General features: G+C 47.7%; 1 protein-coding gene across 2 annotated transcripts; it reads right to left on the bottom strand.

Annotated features, from left to right (window-relative positions):
• Positions 1-1,630: 1,630 nt before the first annotated feature.
• Positions 1,631-11,503, bottom strand: SYNPO2L (synaptopodin 2 like). Of its 2 annotated transcripts, XM_047702272.1 has the most exons (4): positions 11,207-11,503; positions 9,842-9,993; positions 8,870-9,384; positions 1,631-5,438 (listed from the first exon to the last, which is right to left on the bottom strand). In XM_047702272.1, the coding sequence occupies exons 1-4, from the start codon at positions 11,309-11,311 to the stop codon at positions 3,292-3,294; spliced, it is 2,919 nt and encodes a 972-aa protein (XP_047558228.1). In that variant the 5' UTR covers positions 11,312-11,503; the 3' UTR covers positions 1,631-3,291. The 2 variants fall into 2 exon arrangements, with proteins under 2 accessions (XP_047558228.1, XP_047558229.1); XM_047702273.1 differs by lacking the exons at positions 8,870-9,384; positions 9,842-9,993; positions 11,207-11,503 and adding an exon at positions 7,608-8,829.
• Between the last annotated feature and the right edge of the window lie 6,330 nt (positions 11,504-17,833).

Genomic DNA, 17,833 nt, shown 5'->3' on the forward strand with positions numbered 1-17,833 from the left:
AAAGAGGAAGCAAGCAGAAAGTGGTGGATAAGAATTCAGAGTGGGAGAGAAAGAATGTGGAGAACATGTCTGGAGAGCCACTCAAAACCAATCCAGGCTGGAGCTGGAGGGACATGTAGGTGCATTTTGGGGATGGGACGGCTTAAGGTGCTATGTTTGGGGAAAGGAAGTCTGTACACAATGGAGCTAGCTGCTTATTGAAAGTTCCTTAATGGGTTGGTCTTTCCTGAAAAGCCAGATCTAGGGGGGCTAAGGAACCAAATTAACAAAATCCAGTGCTTCCTATGATGTAAAAGATGATGTGGAGAAGACTTGACCAGTTTTTGCCTTTTCATCCCCATATGCTATTGGGGTGCTCAGTTCGGCCTGCTTTGCAGGACACATGTTGATGTCTGAGAAGTACATGTATGCCAGGTCCTTTTCTCTCTAGGGTTCCCACTTGGGACTTTCTTCAAAGGGAGCACACATTCCCTAGGGTCTAGACTGTCCCATTCATACTCTTCCAGAGGATCCCCTGGGCAAGGGCACAAGTTTGAGAGCCTCCATGAGGGAAGCCTGTCCTCAGTAGCTGCACGAACATCTTGGACCCTCTTCCACCTGCTCAGGTTCTGGAACCAGTGGCTGCTGCACTTTTGTTGCAGTCACCACCATCTTGTTATGGCAGCTTTAGGAAGTGACTTTGCAGCTTCCAGAATGCTCCTCTGTCGCTTTGTGAGCTCTCCGCTCTTCCTGACTGTGTCCTTTTCATATCCTGAACTTTCCAAGCTCAGGCCAGGGACTGAAAGATCATCCTGCACCCCTCTAGTTGGCCTCTGCCTAGACCAGTTTAGCCTCCAGGTCCCTCATCTTTTATCCTTCTTCTCCATTCCCTCCCAACCCAAAGAAGCAATTAAAAGAAAAAATAAAAATGGCAAATGGTGATTTTTGTCATCACCACCAACCTACTCTCAAAAACAAAAACAAATCAAAATTTTGGTCTCCTGTGATTGAGTACCTAAAACTACTGAGTGGATGAAGACAACAGTCAACCTACAGCTCAATGGGCCCTTCCTTTGGAATTCTGAAACTGACACGGGAGCATCAGGGTCCTGGGCCTGGTTATTTGCACAAATATGCCCCCTGCTGGAGTAACAGCACTTTCTCAGAAGTCCTTAATTCTAGCCTGCCTCCAGTGCCTTCTCTTCGGTTGTAGACTCAATCTACACTGATCCACCCTCTTTCTCCTTCCCTCTCCCACCCCACCGTCACCTCCAGGCATTGCTTTCCCATAGAAACATCATTGCTTCCTCCAGAGAGCTAGGAAATGATGATGGCAAAGGCTCAAAGGGCCTTTCCACTCCTCTTGGTTCTGAAATTGAGAACTTGACTGGGAAGTGTGGAGCAGGAGATGGAAAAGGAAAGAATCTGGGTAAAGAATGTAGGGAGAGAGAACCAAAGGGAATGGTGGAGGTGGCTAAATCTGAGTGGGACAGAACTATTAAGAAGAGCAAAAGACCAGGGAGTGAAAGACAAAGGGTAAAAAATAGGGCAGGAGTGGAAAAAGAAGTAAGGAATCAGGAGATTGGGAAACGGGTTAGAGAAGATGGAGAAGAATCAGGATTTGGGTATAAAACTACAAGAGATGATGGCGACAGGTTTGGAACTTAAGTTTATTCTTGTGCACAAACCAAAGTACTGTGACTCACACTCAATATGCAAAGGAAACGATCAATCCAGATCAAGCAGCAAACGTGGCTGACTGGTGGTGGTCACGGTGAGAGGGGAGTCCATACCCATTTAGGATCAGAGATCAGGACCTAAAGCTGAAAAGGAACAACAGCTAGGGGGTGGGGGATGGGGTTGGGCTGAAAAGAGGTTCTGGCTCTGGGTTATTTCCTTGCCCTTTCCCAGGTCATCATGACAAGCTGCAGAAGGTAGAAGGACAGACTCAAAGGAGGTAGAACAGACACTACTTATTCTTTTGACACTCAGCCCACACTCTCACATCCACCGACCATCATCTGTCCTCATTCTAACAAATGCATTCTTCTCTCTCAAATTTTTTTCCTAGTCCCCGTTGTACACGGTGAGTTTCTTGAAATCCAGCTCTCCTGTCTGCCAAAATGCTCTCTCTCCCCCCATGCTCTTCCCTGTGGCTCAGTCAATTTCATTCATTCACTCTGCTCCTGGTTTCTGCCTCACTTTCCACACCATGGCTCTTTTCCCCCTCCTTTCTGTCCCAGGTGCATGAGGCAATGAAGCCAATCATTTTTCTATTCCAGAGGAAATTTTCTGCCTTTCTTTTTCACTTCCTGGAAGCTTGTAGCTCAGCATGGGCCTCTTAAATGGCCTCTTTCTGAAATCCTGACGAATAGAACTATTTATTTATTTATTTATTTATTTTATTCATTCATTCATTTAAGTGCTCTCTACCCCCGATGTGGGTCTCTAACTCACAACCCTGAGATCAAGAGTCACATGCTTCTCCAACTGAGCCAGCTAGGCACTGAATAGAATTCTGAGTTCTGTTCTGGGTCTAGCTGGTATAACTCAGCCCTTACATACTGCCCCTGCCCTTCAGGTCTTCTCATAATCTGTGAGTTTCACAAGATGCTATACCCCTGCTACAAGCACTGGTCTTAAATTTCAGTCAATCTCTTTCTCCTCACTAGACTCTACATGAGGGGCTATCTGACCCTTCTTTAATCAGTATAGAGCTAAGACCCAGATTGGGTCTTTATTTAGACCACTCCTCTTACTCTTGCCCCAGGCATAAGAACACATCTGTGGCCAAACACACTTGCACATACACATACACACACACGCTCACATACATATCTAGATATATGCCAGCCAAGCTTGGGAAATGAAAGTGAGGAGTAGCAAGTGATTTAGGGCAAACAGAGAGCAAGTCAGTCCCTTTGAGTCCTGCCTGATGGTGAGCTTCTTGCCTGAGGTCTCACTACTAACTTCTCCATGCGCTTCTCATTGAATGTTAAAATGAGGTTCACAGAAAGCACAAATGTAGAGAAATAGAGACCAGCGGAGGGGCATCGGTGCAGACTGAGATAGAGAGATTGATGCAAGGAACTACAGAGACAAAGAGAAGCACGGATAACAAAGCAGAAATAATAGGTTGCAAAGCCGCAGGGAGGTTGGGAGCCAGGAGGATGGGACACCAACTCCAAAACTATCTCTGGCAGGAGGGAATTTAGCCTCCAAATGCCTGAGAGAGGACATGGGATGGGTAGGAGAAGCAACTTTAGGAACTGGGTGTTCCATCTCTCCTTGGTCCTGGGAGCTGTGCCCTGCTCAGTGGTGGCTTGCCCCTGGCCTCCAAACATGAGCCTGCAATCCAGTTCTGGTGGCTGAGAACCGGGGCCTGGCTACCTGGAAGCCACAGGAGCTGGGGGAAGTCCCAAGACCCCTGGGAGACTCTGGAGGAGGGGCTGGGCTAAGGACAGGGGTTGAGGCCAGCTCTGCTCTCCAGATGGGCTCATCCAATGTAGTGGCTGCTCGGGGGGCTAGTACAGTGGGGGCCAGGGGTTCTGCAGTAGGCTGGGGTGCTGGAGTGGAAAATCGGCGTATCTCCTGCACTCGGGCAGTTTTGGGGGGCCCTAAGGAGCTGGGGCCAGGAGTCTGGGGAACCTCATCGAAACAGAACATGGCAGTTTTAAGTTGGTAGGGCTGGTGCCGCATGAAATCCAGAGCCTTGATACCCTGCTTGGGGGTCGCCCGAGGACCCTGGGACTGGGCCTTATTAGGGAGAGTTCGGGCAGCCTGGGGAAAGAAGGGTGAGAGCAGTGGGTTGTAAGCAATAGGAGGTGGGGCACGGATGTTGGGTGAATATTTCCAGGAAGGGGGCAATGAGGGTGTAGGGGAAGGGCTTCTGGGACGAGGGCCAAGGCCAAGGCCAAGGCCAGGACTAGGTGTAGCTTCCACCACATACCTGTCTGCTCGGCTTTGCCGCTTGGCAAACAGCTCCCCACCCCTGCCCTGAAGCCTTGTGGGCTCAGGGATTGCAGCCAAAGGCGCTGCCCCATTCACTAGACCATCAAGGAACCCTCGAGACGAGGGTTTAGGAGCCACTGGAGGTGGAGTCTTGGGAGCCATCGGGGGCGGAGTCTTGGGTGCCATTGGAGGCGGGGTTTTAGATGTCACGTGAGACGGAGTCTTGTAACTCCTGCCCCCTGGTGGCTGCATGAAGTTGCAGGCTTCAGCCCCGAGGCTCAGAGCATCCTCCTCTGGACCGGATTCCGCTCCGCCCGCGCGGGGTTTTTCATCCAGGTTCTGCACCAACGATAGCAGCTCGGGGTTGGGCGAGTTCTTCGTCTCCTCCTTTCCCGGACGAAACATCTGCTTCCGGGTTCCCCGTCGCCGGGCCTCCTGGAGGATGCCAGTGCGGGCAGCTGGCACGGAGATGCGCTGCTCCCGAGCGCTGGGGGGCTCAGGTGCCCCGGGGCCTGGGGCGGGAGCCTCTGGGCACGCAGAGGGTCGTAGAGGGGCCGATAGGAAGATAGAAGCGGTGGAGGTCATGGCAGCGGCGCTAGGAGGAGCGGGAGGCTCTGGGGTTCCTCCTGGCGTTACAGGACGATTGGGGGCTGGGATGTACAGGGAACTGGTGGCTGTCACGGGGCCTGAGGAGCGTGGAGTGCTGGGGGAACCGGAGGCTGGCACGTGGCTGGGCAGAGGGGTGGGTCCCTGTGGAGGGGACTGGAAGGGCGGTGGGGCGGAGCTGAGGCCTCCCAGGCTTTCGCTCACCCTCTTGGGAGCTAAGGGCCGGAAAATAACCGAAGTGGTACCTGGCCGCTGCCCTTGTAGGCCTGGGGTAAAGGGTTTGGCTGATCGGTTAAAGATGTTTGGAGCTGGGGTTGGGGCTCCACCGCCTGGGAAGAAGGGTCTGGGGCTGGCTACAGGGGCTGGTGAAGAGCTGGATGGGAGCATAGCTGCCTCCGGAGGAGCACTCTGGGCCCGAGGTGGTGACTGCAGTCCCTGCCCGTTGGGCATGGCTGCTGGACCATCCTGGGCCCGCTCCTGGGTGCTGGAGGCTGTGCGCTGGCGCTGCTGTTCAAAGAGCTGGGCCCCTCTGCCCGAGGCCTCACTCAGCTGTCCGCCCTGGGCCTCTGCTGCAGCTGAGCCTGGCCTGGCCAGCTCCATATCCAGATAGGGGCTGTCCCAGTCGCACTGGTTGGTGAGGCTGCGGGCGTCAGAGAAGGCCTCCTCGTCCAGCTCCGACTCGCTCGTTGGAGGGACCCCGTCTTCTTCCTCAGCACCTGTCCCAGCCGCAGCCCCAAAGCTCACTAGGGTGTACTTCTTGGCTCTCTGCCGTCGTTTCTTAAACATAAGCACCCCCTTGGAGTGGGGATTAGGGGCTGCAGTTAGTAGGGATGCAATCGTCCGGCATTTGGTCTTGGCCTCCTTCACACTCTTCTCTTGGAGACTCTCTGCCCGTTGCAGTTCTGAGGAGGCCGGGAGGGAGGATGGTCAGTGAACCTCTTCTAGTCCTGTTCCCCACAGCTTTCACCCCAACCCCAGCCCAGCCACTTTCTGCAGTCCTCCCACCTTCTGTCTTTTAACTGGCCTGATCCACAGTATCTCTTGCCTGTAATAAAGTCCTCCGACTTGGTGCAGAGTGGTAGGTGAAAGGTAAAACCAAGGACAGTTGAAGGGAAGGCAGAGTCTAGTTGGCTCCCTGACACCACTCTGATCACAGCTCTTCTACTTACCTCTCTCCCATCTACTCTGCTTCTATCTTCCCGGAGATGTGCTCTTACCCACCCCGCATACATTCTTTCCCTGCCTCCCACCATTCCTGGCTGGCTGGCAATGCTGGGAGTGGGGGGTAGGGTAGAGGACAATCACTTCCCATGGCAGCCAGGGAGATGAGGCAGGTCCCAGGGAGAGATAAAATGAGACCATGTTAGGGGGTTTTTCAGCAACTTAGGGACTTATCTCCTCTTCCCACCCTTTACCCCTATGATAGGGACACAAAGGACCCTTAGGAAGAAGGATCTTTATTCACAATTCCACCCACATTGTGTAGTGCACATCATACACATTCATGGAAATAACACCCACCACACAGTTCAACAAGAATATGGGTCTAGGGGCGCCTGGGTTGCTCAGTGGGTTAAGCGTCTGCCTTCAGCTCAGGTCACGATCTCAGGGTCCTGGGATCGAGCCCCGCATCGGGCTCTCTGCTCAGCAGGGAGCCTTCTTCCCCTTCTCTCTCTGCCTGCCTACTTGTGATCTCTCTCTTTCTCTGTAAAATAAATAAAAATCTTAAAAAAAAAAAGAATACGGGTCTAGTGGAGGCAGTTATGGGCATATTCTCTCATATGTACTTTTCTCTCTCATTCACATATACCCCAGCTTATATACACCCTAGTTCACATATACACATATAAATACACATGTACCCCCACAAAAACACAGTCACTCAAATACCTTCACACACATGCATACTCCTTCTTCCCAGTTGCCCCTGCAGAGACCCTGTTGCTAACAGTTTGGACAAAATTTTACAACTGATATTGGCCTTCCAACCACCAGGGCACCCCTCTGTGCTTCACACCCCTGCTACTCACAGCCAGGGATAGCCTCAGATCCGAGATGCAGGAAAAGCCAGAGTGCTGCTCTCCAGTGCAACCCTCCAAATCTTTAGGATATCTCAAGGTCACCAGCTAAATATATTCCACCACCAACCCCCACCCAGCTGGGGTTGGAGTGGGGTGGGCTTCTTTGGGGGTCAGCCTTCTAGGTAGAGAGCCACTAACAGGCAGCCACACAAGGACTAGGTACGAAGGGGAACCTGGGCAGGGCTTCCCATGCCATGTGGTGCCTGGGAGGTGGGGCCAGGAAATGGGAGAGCCTGCCCTGCTGCTAGGACCCTGCCTTAGGCACAGATTCTCTCTGATCTATGATCCCCAGTTCCAACTGAAAAATTCTTGAAATTCCATCCACTTTCCACTCAAGATACCAAGCTCCTTTCTAGTTAGGGCTTTCATGCCACCCATCCCAACGTTTGTACTACAGAATTGTGCTGTGCGAGAGAGATAGGCACTGGAGTCAGGGTTCAGTTCGGGTTTTTGGTTCTTGGTAGAGTTACCTCACTTCACTGAAGTTCATTTTTCTCATTGGTAAATGAGCATGATAATGGCTATCTCATAGGATTGCTATGAGGACTAAATGAGGTAGTGTAGGTAAATTTAGCATTTCATGGCAGCCCTGAGGCCCACGGTGAGTAACTATGACTATTAAAGCTTTCTTGACACCAGGTACACATGTATACAGATACTTGCTTGTTCACGCATATATTCTCCCATGGATTCCCATATACATGCCTTCATGTATTCACAGATTCACAATTCTTTCTCTCACACACACTCCCTCCCCATGAGTTTTCTATAGCTCATGCGGTCACAAACCCCTTTGACATGTGGCCATAGCATCAGCCCATTCTGAGAAAGGGGCAGTGAAACTCTCCTGAGAAAAGAAGGAAGAAGAAGTCAAAAAGAAGGAAGGAATAAGGGAATAAGACCTTTCCCAAAGACATCTCTTCCTAAACCTTTGATGTATTCCCCTCCATTCTAGATCCCAGAACTCTCTTGGCTATGGGAGGGTAGTACCTGCATAGAATGGGTCTTGGAGCTCAGAAGCTGGATCTGGGGCTTTGTTGCAGCTGGCTTGGCTGAAGGGCTCTTGGCTGATGGGCTCAAAGGTTTCCATGCCGAGAAATGCAGTGTTGGCTGGAGCAGGACCAGCTTGAGCCACCCCCCACGCCTTTTAAAGCCCCTTTGTCTTGTCCCCAGAGCTGGCCGCTGAATGAGCTCACTGTGCTATTTTTGGAGCCTAGCCCCCTCCCTTCTCTCTGCTGCCCCACAAGCCCCGGTGTGATGGACGTGGACACCTGCCTACCCTTCCTCCCACCCCCACCCCACTGGACAATGAGGTCTGCTTGGCTAAAAATATCCCTGAGCAACTAACTGCAGTCTTACCCAGCACCATAGGAAGGGAGGGGTGCTAAAATGAGAATTGGGGATAAGCATGGGATCCTGGGCATGCATCTGGAATTTCTTTGTGGGATATTGGACATTCTCAGGTATGTCAGACTCTAAATCAATGTCCTTAGCCCCTTTCCAGACTTAGACACACAAAACTCTATGGATCAGAAATCAGAATGGTAGAGGGGAGGAATGAGAGATGAGAACTAGAGGGGGTAATCCTAGATTTTCAACATGACAAGAAAAAGTCTCTGGAGTAAAGGCATGGGACAGGGAGAAAGTTCACCATTAGACCTTGTTCTGTAGCTCACATCAAAAATAGCAAAGAGCCTGAGATAAGTGGTACAGGCTTTTTCTGCCCAGGCTTACATTCTTGCATGAGATAAGGAGTCGAAGATCCCTCCCTCTACCACTTCCTAGGGATCTCATGACTATCCCATATGCTCCCAGTCCCCAGGAACGCAGATGAACTTAGAAAGGTCAAAGGTGGCTCTGATGCTATGCCTGAAATTAACACTGAAAAGCCCCTGCCCTGCTTCCAAAAACTCCCCTGCATCATGTCTGAACTCTGCCCTCACCTGTCCTACACTTAGCAAAATCAGAGCAACAACAAAAAGCAAACTCTTTGTTGATTTCATGTCCCTTTCCAACTTCCCTACTCACTCTGTTCCTGGGTTGGGTTGAACCACCTACACCTTTTGCCAAACTGGTTAAAACAGTAAAAATAATGGGGACTGTGAGAATAATTATTTTCCCCTTCTACTCATCTCTCATCACTTGTCCCCAGGACTATATCCAAAGAAAGCATAAAGTATGGTTATGGAGAGGTAGATTTAGGATTCAGACTGAAAGATCCTGACTAGGGAAAAAAGGGTTTGGGCACTTACTGGCTTGCTTGGCCTTCTGGGTGTAGGTAGTAGTGAGGTCTTCTGCCACCGGATGGGGAACAGGCCCCACCATAGGGATGAGATCAGGGCCAGGCCGGAGGGGGCCGTGGGGCAACAGCAGGGCCTCGGCTGGGGGTAGCTGAAGGGCTGTCCCACCCTCCCAAGATGGGGAGCTCACGCGGCTGTCACCCTGACTGGGAGGACTAGTGGCTGCAGGTGCTGGCTCTGCAGGGCTGTCGGATAGGTAGACCTCATCAGGTAGGGCTCCCGGAGGGGAGGGCCTCGTGGGGCCTCTGCGGCGGGGTCGGCGGGGCTTCTCCTGGGCGGCAGGGCCATCGGCATCACTGTCTGTCTCTCCGTAGTAAGCTTCACTGTCAGGGGGTGAGAGGAGGCTCCCAGGCTGAAGAGGCTGGGGGACTGGAGCGCCAGGGGGCTCAGGACTCAGTGGAGATAAGGGTGACAACACCCGAAGCTCACCAGGGGATGGAGACCGCACAGGCCCCTCATCCTCTACCCTGGATGGGAAAGAGGACAGGACTTGAGAAATGGGCTGGGCAACTGACAGCTAGTGTGATCCAGAGGGATGGGAGAAGGAAGGGAGGGAGAGAGGGGACTGAATGAATAGGCAGGGAAGAGTGGGGATCTGCAGGCAAACTGGGAGGCAAATGTGCTAGAAGGGCTGTGAGTGGATATGGGCTTAGAGGGAGATGTGATGGTAAGGAGACAGACAAGGGCTCAACGTGGGCTCAAAGTACACTCAAATACCCACTTGACACCCCCAGCCCTTAATTACGGATACACTGGAACCCCCTGGGAGGCACTGACAAACATCTGTACTCCAGCACAAACTTACAAGCAGAAGTGGGCACTTAGTAGTAGCTGAAGCCAGGCCAGTAAGACATAGAGCTGAGACAGGGATTGGGAGCCCTGGGCTAGCGGGGTGAGCTGGGCTGGGGTGGGAGGGGTCCATACCTCTGCACCGTGAGGACCAGTTGACTCCCTGAGGCATCAATGAGGCTCATGGCACTGGCATGAGAGAGGCTGGTGCAGGAGACCCCATTGATGGCTAAAAGCTGGTCCCTCTCTCGGAGTCCTGCTCTGCCAGCCTGGCTCCGTCTTCGGATCTGAGATTGGGAGGAGAGATTGTAGATGAGGGAGGGCTCTAAGTGGGAATAGAATGAAAGGAGTCAGGACAGCAAGGACCTATGCATGGAAGGGATATACTTTGCAGGGTAAGAAAGGATGGGGAGGAACATGGAGCTGCAGTTGAGGGGGCCTATCTAGAGGGAAGAAGGCACAGATTAGAGGGAGTAATATACATCATACATCATATGAGGGGAGGCAGGGTAATCACCAGATCAAAGAGGCTTGGGGAAAACTGCAGAGTGGAGGTACTAGAAATGGCAGTTGGATCCCCTAAAGATTTCCCTTCAAGGGCAGTATCTTTACTAGCCAATGGTTCTCTTCTAGGCCATTACCTACACAGTCAAGATTTTAGAACATTATTCCAGACTGGAGGGAGTCTAGCAGATCCTGGGAGACTGTAGCTGTGTATGTATATGTGTGCCGTGTGTGCACACAGATGTACATATGGGAAAGTAATAATAATAGTAGTAATGACTATCATTTGTTGAGTGGTTGCTAAATGTTAGGTATGGCGCCAAGAATTCTACATGTATTATTGCATTTAATCCTGAGAATGGTTCTATGAAGTAGGTACTGTTATTACCCACATATTATAGATGAGAAAACTAAGCCTGTGTGGTGAAACCACATAACAGCTTCATCTGACAGGCCAGACCTTGCCATAACCCTCTTAGCACCTAAAAAGTCTTGCCTCATGAGAGAAAGGGTCTGGTGATGGGAAAGAGGAGCCCTGAAGGCCTGGGCAGGGTAGGGCAGGGTAGGGCAGGGTAGGGCAGGACTGGTTAAGACAGCCTCAGCTCATCACATACCAATATAGTTAAAGAAAAATTAGAACCTTCCCTATATTCCTGGAATTTGGAGTAGAGGCATAGAGTCAGGAATGCAAAGACTGGACGGCCAGAACTCGGCCCCTGCTTCTATGGTGCCACAGAGAACTGAGGCAGTCTTTCTTTTTTTCTGCTCCCAGAAACCAGGAATTCTTCTCTAAGAGCCCTCCAACCCCCCGCAAGAAGCTTGTGCTTAGGAACTACTCCTCCCACCGGTCGAGCATGCTTCCCTGCCCACCTGCCCACCCCCACTCCTCTTCTCCACAGCCTCCCACCTCTCCCCCAAAGGCCACCACATGACTCTTTCCAGATTCCCCTGGGTTCCCCTTTCCCTGAAACCTCAATCATAGGGGCTCTCCCTTACCTTGGACACCTGTAAAGGTTTCCTCTGCTCGGCCCCCCCCTGAAGTCGGAAACCCCAGGGGGCTCCCCCTGACAATGTGACCAGCACCTTCTCCTCAGCACCCATCGCTCAGCTTGGCCTATGGCCCTCGGAGTTTGGATAGTGTCCCAGGGAGAGAAGTCGAGGCGCTGGTACCCCGTCCGGCCTGTCTGTATGGCTGTCCTACTCCTGCTGCCTCAGGCCTTCCCCCCCACACACCACACACCACAGGCAGGCAACTTGGCCCTGGGAACGGTACAGTCCAGCACACATGTCCTGTCAATCTGAGCCCTGCTCAAAATAGTTGCGGGCTCTACTCCCTTCCCTCCCCCAGCTGTATTACATCCAAAGCTAATTATAGTAAAAACTTCTGCCCTCCCCTTTTGTGCATTCTCCTACATGGGTCTTTCACTCAGGACTCTGAGTACTAGCTCCAACTAATACACATACTTTCAGGGACTGGGCCTCCCCTGATAGGATCACAGACAAATCCCAACTGCTTTCCTCCAAAGCTCATTTCAAAGTGGCAGCAGCAGGGGCTTCAGTTCCATGGCAAGGAGTAGCTGGACTTGTCCCTCAAGTTCACAAGCTCCCCAGAAGAGTGCCCCCTTGCTGTATTATTGTGCCTGTTAATCAAAATGGAGATCCATACCTCACTGCAGTGCTGAGTGCAGTATAGCTTTTAAAGCTCCTGGCTTTCAAATATAAGACAGCATATAGGATTATATAATGAAATAATCTATTTATGTGTATATATAATGATTCCCAGGTCTCAGCTCTAGGAATTCAGAATTTATTGGTCTGGTACCCAGTATTGCTGTTTTATTTCATTTTATTTTATTTAGTTTTTTTTTTAAGATTTTATTTATTTATTTGACAGACAGAGAGATCACAAGTAGGCAGAGAGGCAGGCAAAGAGGCGGGGGAAGGGGCGCCTGGGTGGCTCAGTGGGTTAAGCCTCTGCTCAGGTCATGATCTCAGGGTTCTGGGATTGGAGTCTGCTTCCCCTCCCCCTCTGCCTGCCTCTCTGACTACTTGTGATCTCTCTCTCTCTGTCAAACAAATAAATAAAATCTTTTTTAAAAAATGGGGGGGGGGAAGCAGGCTCCCCGCTAAGCAGAGAGCCCGATGGGGGGCTTGATCCTAGGACCCTGAGATGTTGACCTGAGCTGAAGGCAGAGACTTAACTCGCTGAGCCACCCAGGCGCCCCAGAACACGATTCTTCTGCCATACCTTTATTTTAGGCGAGCCAGTATCAGGAAACACTAAGATAGCCTAACAATGGGTTCTGAATGTCCTAAGTCTATGCTATTTCTTTTTTCTTTTCTGTTTTCTTTTCTTTTCCTTTCCTTTCTTTTCTTCCCTCCCTCCTTCCCTTTCTTTTTTTTTTTTTTTTCTTTTTTCCTTTGGTATATCCAAGCAGATCGAGACTCTGACTAATGTCTGGGAGGTAGACATAGAAGCTTTGCCAGCCTTCCCACTCAAGGCTCATTGTTCCGGGATATCTAGTTCTTTTTATATTCCCTCTTGGGGAGAAATGATTGATAGTGTAACATTGAGTCGTAACTCTAATGCCTCATTCAGGTTGGCATCACGGACAGACTCTCTCTATTCTTTCATAGCAACATTAAACAGGTATACTTTGGGATCACAGTATACTTTGGATTTTGGTTTTTTGTTTTTTACAGAATCTTTGCAAGGATGCACATTCCATTTTTGCAATAATATTAAATATATCTTGCTTCCTCAAAATCTTATTGGCATTTTAAATTTATTTATTTATTTATTTACTTGAGAAAGAGGGAGAGAGCTCGAGTCGGGCAGAGGGGCAGAGGGGCAGAGGCAGAGGGACAAGCTGACTTCCCGCGGAGCAGGGAGCCTGTCACTGGGCTCCATCCCAGGGTCCTGAAATTATGACATGAGCTGAAGGCAGATGTTTAACTGACTGAGCCACCCAGGTGCCCCCTTATTGGCATTTTTATTGGTATTGTGAACTTTATAGATTAATTTAGGGAGAATTGACATATTTTTCATGTTAGATTTTGCTACCCACTGGAATATTCCTAGATGGCAAGGATTTTTCTCTGTTTTGTTCAGTTTTGTATCTCCAAAGCCTAGAAAAATGCCTGGCATGCTGTAAGTGCTATTTTTAGTGAATGAATGAATGAATGAATGGGATGCATTTACATTTGTTTTGATCTTATGTTCCTCAGAAGTGTTTTAAACTTTCTTTGTATTAATCTTGTACAGGGGCGCCTGGGTGGCTCAGTGGGTTAAGCCACTGCCTTCGGCTCAGGTCATGATCTCAGAGTCCTGGGATCGAGTCCCGCATCGGGCTCTCTGCTCAGCAGGGAGCCTGCTTCCTCCTGTCTCTCTGCCTGCCTCTCTGCCTGCTTGTGATCTCTCTCTGTCAAATAAATAAATAAAATCTTTAAAAAAAAAATCTTGTACATTTTTCTTTCTTTTAAAATTTATTTATTTATTTCAATTCCTGTATAATAGTTAACATACAGCGTTACAGTGTTAGTTTCAAATGTACGATATAGTGATTTCACAATTCTATACATTACTCAGTGGTCATCAGTTCATCTATTTCACCTATTCCTCCACCCACTTCCCTTCTGGAAACCATCAGTTTATTCTCTACCGTCTTTTTTATATATAAGTCATATATATATATATATAAGTCTATATATATAGTCTTATTTATATAAATATATAAGTCTATTATTACTTTTTTCTCTGTTCATCTATTTTACTTCTTAAATTCTACATATGAATGAAATCATATGGTATTTGTCTTTTTCTGACTTATTTCAGTTAGCATTATACCTTCTAGATCCATCCATGTTGTTGCACCTAGTTTTGCCATTTTAAAAGGTACCACAGAAGGGGTGCCTAGGTGGCTCAGTTGGTTAAGCATCTGACTCTTCCTTTCAGCTCAGGTGATGATCTTCCTGGTCAGGAGATTGAGCCCACCTTGGGCTCCCTGTTCATCAGGGAGTCTGCTTCTCCTCTACCTCTCCCCTTCCCTGTGTACTCTCTCTCTCTCTCAAATAAATAAATAAATAAATAAATAAATAAATAAATAAATAAATAAATCTTAAAAAAAGAAGTACCACAGATGATTCTAATGTGCAATGCTGGGCAATGTAGAGGAATTCTAATCAGCCCTACCCCACTTGAATTCTTGCCTCTTCCATAAAGCCTTTCCTGCCCATCTCCCAATATCCTTCCTATAGAATTAATCCTTCCTTTCTCTGGGCAACATATGTATCTCATTCATATTTTTATTGCACTTCTCAGTCAATATTGTAGTTTGTTTATAAGCCTGTCTTCTTCCTTGATGGTGAGAAATTTGAAAGGATTATATGCAATAGCCCATCAACAGGCCAGAGAGCAATGCCTGATGTGATGGGTTCTCAGTAAATATTGGCTAAATTAAATAACTTCTTCTGGTGCACATGTGGTCATGGAAAGATGGCTACAGATGGTGTGCCATAAACATGCCAACCCATGTTAATAATAAAATTTTTACTTATTTTTAGGTTTCCATTTAATGAATGTAGTCGAAGAGATCTCTTTCTGTTATAGATCATAACATAATGATGCTGTAAGTAGAGTTATCAAAAGCTATAGAGTTTCCTGGAATAGCTGCTCTACTGGTGTGCTAAATACTGTTTGCCTTGGTGTATCACGTAGTCAGAAAATACTTGGGGCTTAGTGTCTAGACTGGACTTGGAATCTTGCTCCACCATTTATTAGCTTGGGGAGTAACTTGACCTCATCAGTAAAAAGATTATCTAAATGTACTTTCTCAAAATTTAAATTTTATTATTATTATTATTATTATTTTAGAGAGAGAGAGAGAACAAACTGGGGGAGGGGCAGAGGGAGAGGAAGAGAGAGAATCTCTCTCTCTTTTTTTTTAAGATTTTTATTTATTTATTTGACAGAGAGATCACAAGTAGGCAGAGAGACAGGCAGAGAGAGGGGGGAAGCAGGCTCCCCGCTGAGCAGAGAGCCCTATGCAGGGGACCCTGAGAACATGACCTGAGCTGAAGGCAGAGGCTTAACCCACTGAGCCACCCAGGCAACCTGAAAAGAGAGAATCTTAAGCAGGCTCCACAACCAGTGCAGAGCCCGAGGTAGGGCTTGATCTCACAACCCTGAGACCATGACCCCAAGATCATGACCTGAGCGGAAATCAAGACTCAGATGCTTAACCGACTGAGCCACCCAGGACCCCCTCTAAATATCCTTTCACTCACTAGTCAAGTATTTATTACTTGCTACATGTCAGCCATTGTGCAATACCAGCGACTTTCCTTTTTTTTTTTTTAAGATTTTATTTATTTATTTGACAGACAGAGATCACAAGCAGGCAGAGAGGCAGGCAGAGAGAGAGGAAGGGAAGCAGGCTTCCGTTGAGCAGAGAGTCCGATTCGGGAATTGATCCCAGAACCCTGGGATCATGACCTGAGCCGAAGGCAGAGGCTTTAACCCACTGAACCACCCAGGCGCCCCAATACCAGCGACTTTCAATTAACCTTGAAGGCACATTAGAATCACCTGGCAAAAAAATTTTTTTAAAGATTTTATGTTTAGGGGCGCCTGGGTGGCTCAGTGGGTTAAAGCCTCTGCCTTCGGCTCAGGTCATGATCTCAGGGTCCTGGGATTGAGCCCCGCATCGGGCTCTCTGCTCTGCGGGGAGCCTGCTTCCCTCTCTCTCTGCCTGCCTCTCTGCCTACTTGTGATCTCTGTCAAATAAATAAATAAAATCTTAAAAAAAAAGATTTTATGTTTAAGTAGTCTCCATACCCAGCGGGAGGCTCGAACTTACAGCCTTGAGATCAAGAGTTGCATGCCTTACTGACTGGGATAGTCAGGTGCCCCTCACCTGGAAAAATTTTATTTTATTTATTCAATTTTTAAAAAAAGATATTATTTATTTATTTGACAGAGAGAGAGAGAGAGAGTGCGCAAGTAGGCAGAGCAGCAGGCAGAAGGAGAGGGAGAGGCAGTTGCCGAGCAGAGAACTGGATGTGGGGCTCGATCTCAGGACCCTGAGATCATGACCTAAGACAAAGGCAGACACTTAACCGACTGAGCCACCCAGATCTGGAAAAATTTTAAAGCTACTAATTCCCTAAAATAAGACAGTGTATACAGGATTAGATAACTGTGTAATGAAATAATCTACTAATATATTTTGCATATTTAATACATATAGCAATATAATTAATCACATATAGTAATATATGTACATGTAATATATGAATTATTTATAATAGTAATACAATTACATGTAGTAATATGTAATTACATGTAGTAATATGTAATATAATTAATTACATATAGTAATGTGTACAGGATTAGATGATCGTGTAATGAAATAATCTACTAATATATTCATATATTATAGTATATATATAATATATACATATATATTTATAAATACAATAAATATTTTTCCTTTGCTGATTTGAGAATTAAAGGGGATAAATTATGTGAGAATGCTTAGCAAAGGGCATAGCCTAAGACAGGTGCTCAACAAATGTTAATTGAATTTGGCAAATTACTAATCTAGACTGGTAGGTCTCAGTCTTCAGTATGCTATTGAATTGTCTGGAGGGCCTAAAACCTTGTCTTGCTGGGTTTCACCTCCCAAATTTCTGATTCAATATGTCCACAGTGGGTCTGATATTTGTGTTTCTAACAGGTTCCCAGGTGATACTGATACTGATACTGTTGATCCTAGGATCACACTTGGAGAACCACTGAGCTCAACTATAAACTCTTGAGGACTGGAGTAATTGGCCTGCTTACTAAAGCATGCTCAGCGCCTAATATAGCTTCCCGCACAGAATAGAAGTGCAATTTTTTTTTCAATGAATGAACCACTTCGTGACTCAGAATAACTGTTACTTACTGTCAATCACAGGAGAGCAAGAACTTTTGTTCACTACTGTATTTCCAGAACCAAGAACATGGCTTGGCACACAGCAGTGCTAATAAAATAAAATAAAATGAAAATTGTTAAATGAGTAACTGTTATACAAAGGATTAAGTGAAGTCATGTGTATTTTTAAAAATCCTACAACTATTAGCTACAGTATTGTTATTCATTAAATGGGATAATAATTACTCCAGGAATTGTAGCTCTTCCAACAGGCTGGGGGCATTCTGAATGCAGAGATCATCAGGCTCTGGCAGAGCCCTGCATCTAAACTAAGCCACTGTATAAAAATGGTTAATTAACAACATCTGACATTTACTGAGTGATTGCTATGGTGCCAGGCGACCTATGTGACTTGTCTAAATCCATCCTCCTTGAAGGGCATTTCATATTCTCTCCCATTTTACAGATGAAAGAAACTAAGGCAGAGATAGCTGCCGAAGCTGGTGACTGCAAAGCCAGTACTCGAAGACATGAAGTCTGAAAGCAGTGTTAGTACCCTTTATCATATTACGTTCCGTAATCTCTTAACCAGCAAAAGTCATAGGTGAAAGCAACTTTGTAGACGGAAATCAATGGGGTCAGGGGTCAGCAGGAAGTGGCTACAGGATTCTAGGTCAGAGGTCACTAATGCGTCATAGGAGGATTG

This window comes from Lutra lutra, chromosome 14 (assembly GCF_902655055.1).
Source record: "Lutra lutra chromosome 14, mLutLut1.2, whole genome shotgun sequence".
Classification (NCBI taxonomy): domain Eukaryota; kingdom Metazoa; phylum Chordata; class Mammalia; order Carnivora; family Mustelidae; genus Lutra; species Lutra lutra.